The 2,333-nt window shown below is 40.8% G+C and overlaps 1 protein-coding gene across 2 annotated transcripts in view; it reads right to left on the bottom strand.

The window, feature by feature from the left end:
• Positions 1-2,186, bottom strand: part of rad23ab (RAD23 homolog A, nucleotide excision repair protein b) — a 37,715-nt gene extending 35,529 nt beyond the window's left edge. Inside the window, exons 1-2 of one of the 2 annotated variants that reach the window (XM_050055678.1) lie at positions 1,674-2,181; positions 693-793 (exon numbers count right to left, since the gene is read on the bottom strand). Coding sequence is in view for 1 of the 2 variants with exons in the window: in XM_050055677.1 (XP_049911634.1) it covers positions 1,674-1,742 (69 nt within the window). In the remaining variant the exon portion in view is untranslated. Of the gene's footprint in view, positions 1-692; positions 794-1,673 lie in introns of both variants that reach the window. The other variant, XM_050055677.1, reaches the window with a different exon arrangement.
• Positions 2,187-2,333: the final 147 nt, after the last annotated feature.

Below are 2,333 nucleotides of genomic sequence, written 5' to 3' on the forward strand. Positions count from 1 at the left end.
AGATTGTCGGTGAGAGAGAGATCACTCTGATTGGCTGTTGAGGTTTTATTTCCTCGCCCCTGTAGCAGTGAATCTGCCTGTTGTGAAACCGGGGCTAACCAGTGCTTCCTCCTCAAGTTGCTCACAGACTCGGGGTACTATTAGCGGAGCGGAATGTCCGCAGTCATTCGGTCTTCCATAGTCGAGCGCACTTCCGCGTTGTAGTTTCCTGTAAAAATGTCCGTGAAAAATCCCCGCGATGTGAAAAATACATGCCGAGCAGTATGGAAACCCCAAAGTGTGGTAAATGTGGTAAAAGGTGACGTTAAAAAATTCACAATACTTTTTTAAACATTGTTTGAAGCTAAATGTGGCAAAATGTTGATGTTATTTTCAGCGTGAGACACTTTACAAACGGCATCCCATACCATGGATTTTTCTGTTGTGTTCCTCAAGGTCTTAGTGTATTAATGTGGCACTTTGGTGGGACTTTTGACCATCTTTATCAATTCTTATCATATTACCCCAAACATTGTTGCATAACTTATGAGACATAATTGAGCATGAGAATGGTCATCATATAGGCCTACTTCCATCATATCTTCCATCATGTTCTAAGCCTCTATAGATTCTAAACTTTCAAATTTTTAATACACATCTAACCAAAACACAATGTTTCTTCAGAAAATTTGACACAAAATGTTGAGCTGCACCTCAAATTAATGCTCACGTTCCCTGCTTTCAGTTGATGAACACCACCTCTATGTCATATTCTGCTGATCTGCTATCTCCCCCTAAAGATCCCCTGTCCTCCCTGAAAAAAAGACAAAAATGGGTCTGTGTGTGTTAAAGTAATATTTTCAGTTTCGTTTTTCTTTAAAAAAAAAAAAAAAAAATGTAATCCTCATAACTAACAGCAGTTTAATGCTTCTTACTTTGGTGTGTAGCTCCAATGTTCTAGTCACCGTGATTCACGTGATAACATTTCACAGGAAACATGTTTAGTTCAACAATAAGTCCTCCATGTTACTTAATCTGTGATCAGAAAATTCAGAAAAGCTTTATTGTTTTCTCTGAGAAAGATTTACTAACCAGCCGTCCTTACTACATGAACAGACGCGAGGTTTAAAATATTGCATCGTCATTCATGGTGAGACACTGAAACAAGTCAAACACTAACAAGCTCAAACAAAGTACAACTACACTTCCGGTCGGTGTTTTCAATATAATCCCTCCATACCGCTCATCAGTCTCCTGACGTCAGTAAGTACAGACTGTACACTTCACTGTATTGTTTAGCGAATTTATTACTTTTACGGGGTGTGTGGTTGCTTAGATAAAGTGATTGTACCGGTTATTCAATTAAAATTTTGCGCTTTTACTTTGAAGGCTAACTTGCTCAGGTCCAATCACAGATGAGCTAACGCTAGCTACCTTAACGTTACCTCACATGAACTCAGTCACCATAAGACCCTGCCGAATTGCTTGCTTGTATGGCCGCATATTTAGCACATTGACGTAACGTTACTTTTTAAATAAGCAGAATAACTCTGTCCTTGAGATAACGGAGCAGCCTCTACCGGGGATAGCTTTATATTAACCTGAGCTAATATTCCCGTATGCTACAGTGTGTATGCCAGCCTTCCCGGTCCGGCCTGACCGTGTTTACTTCAGCCCCATTAACTTCTACTCACCGTCAGTTCTGGATCTATCTCTATTTTGAACGTCTGCTGTTGGAGGGTCTTCAGTGTTATCGTCAGCATGATTCCTCGTGGTGTCAGAGGCAGCTGAATCAGTGTCCTCACGGTAATTCGTGTAGCCGCGGTTTTCCGCACAGTATCTATTAATGTGGGTCTGGCTAAATGTATGTGTGACTCAGCTGTCTGAGTGCAGCGGAGGGAGCAGGCTCAGGCTGAACACAGGCGCCATCTACTGCTGGAGCCAAGGCACAACACGCTGCTGCCTTCAGGAGCTGTCGGAAATATCCCGACTCCGTCAGCACAGATAAATTGGCTCATTTTGATCTCTTCATGTATGGGTTTATCTGACCCTGGCCATTTTCTTTTTTCTTTGTATAGTGCAACTGGATTCCTTAGGTCATCTACTTTCATGATACCAGTATCATCACTCTAGCATTAAACTCATCCATCTGTAGCCTCTGAAAGACAGGCGGCGAAAATAGCAGCAAGCGATTTACACAATTAAAAAAGTTAATGCGCTATGGTTTATATATATATATATATATACACAGTGGTGTGAAAAAGTGTTTGCCCCCTTCCTGATTTCTTACTTTTTTGCATGTTTTCCACACTTAAATGTTTCAGATCATCAAACAAATTTAAACATTAGTCAAA

This window comes from Epinephelus moara, chromosome 10 (genome assembly GCF_006386435.1).
Source record: "Epinephelus moara isolate mb chromosome 10, YSFRI_EMoa_1.0, whole genome shotgun sequence".
NCBI lineage: Eukaryota > Metazoa > Chordata > Actinopteri > Perciformes > Serranidae > Epinephelus > Epinephelus moara.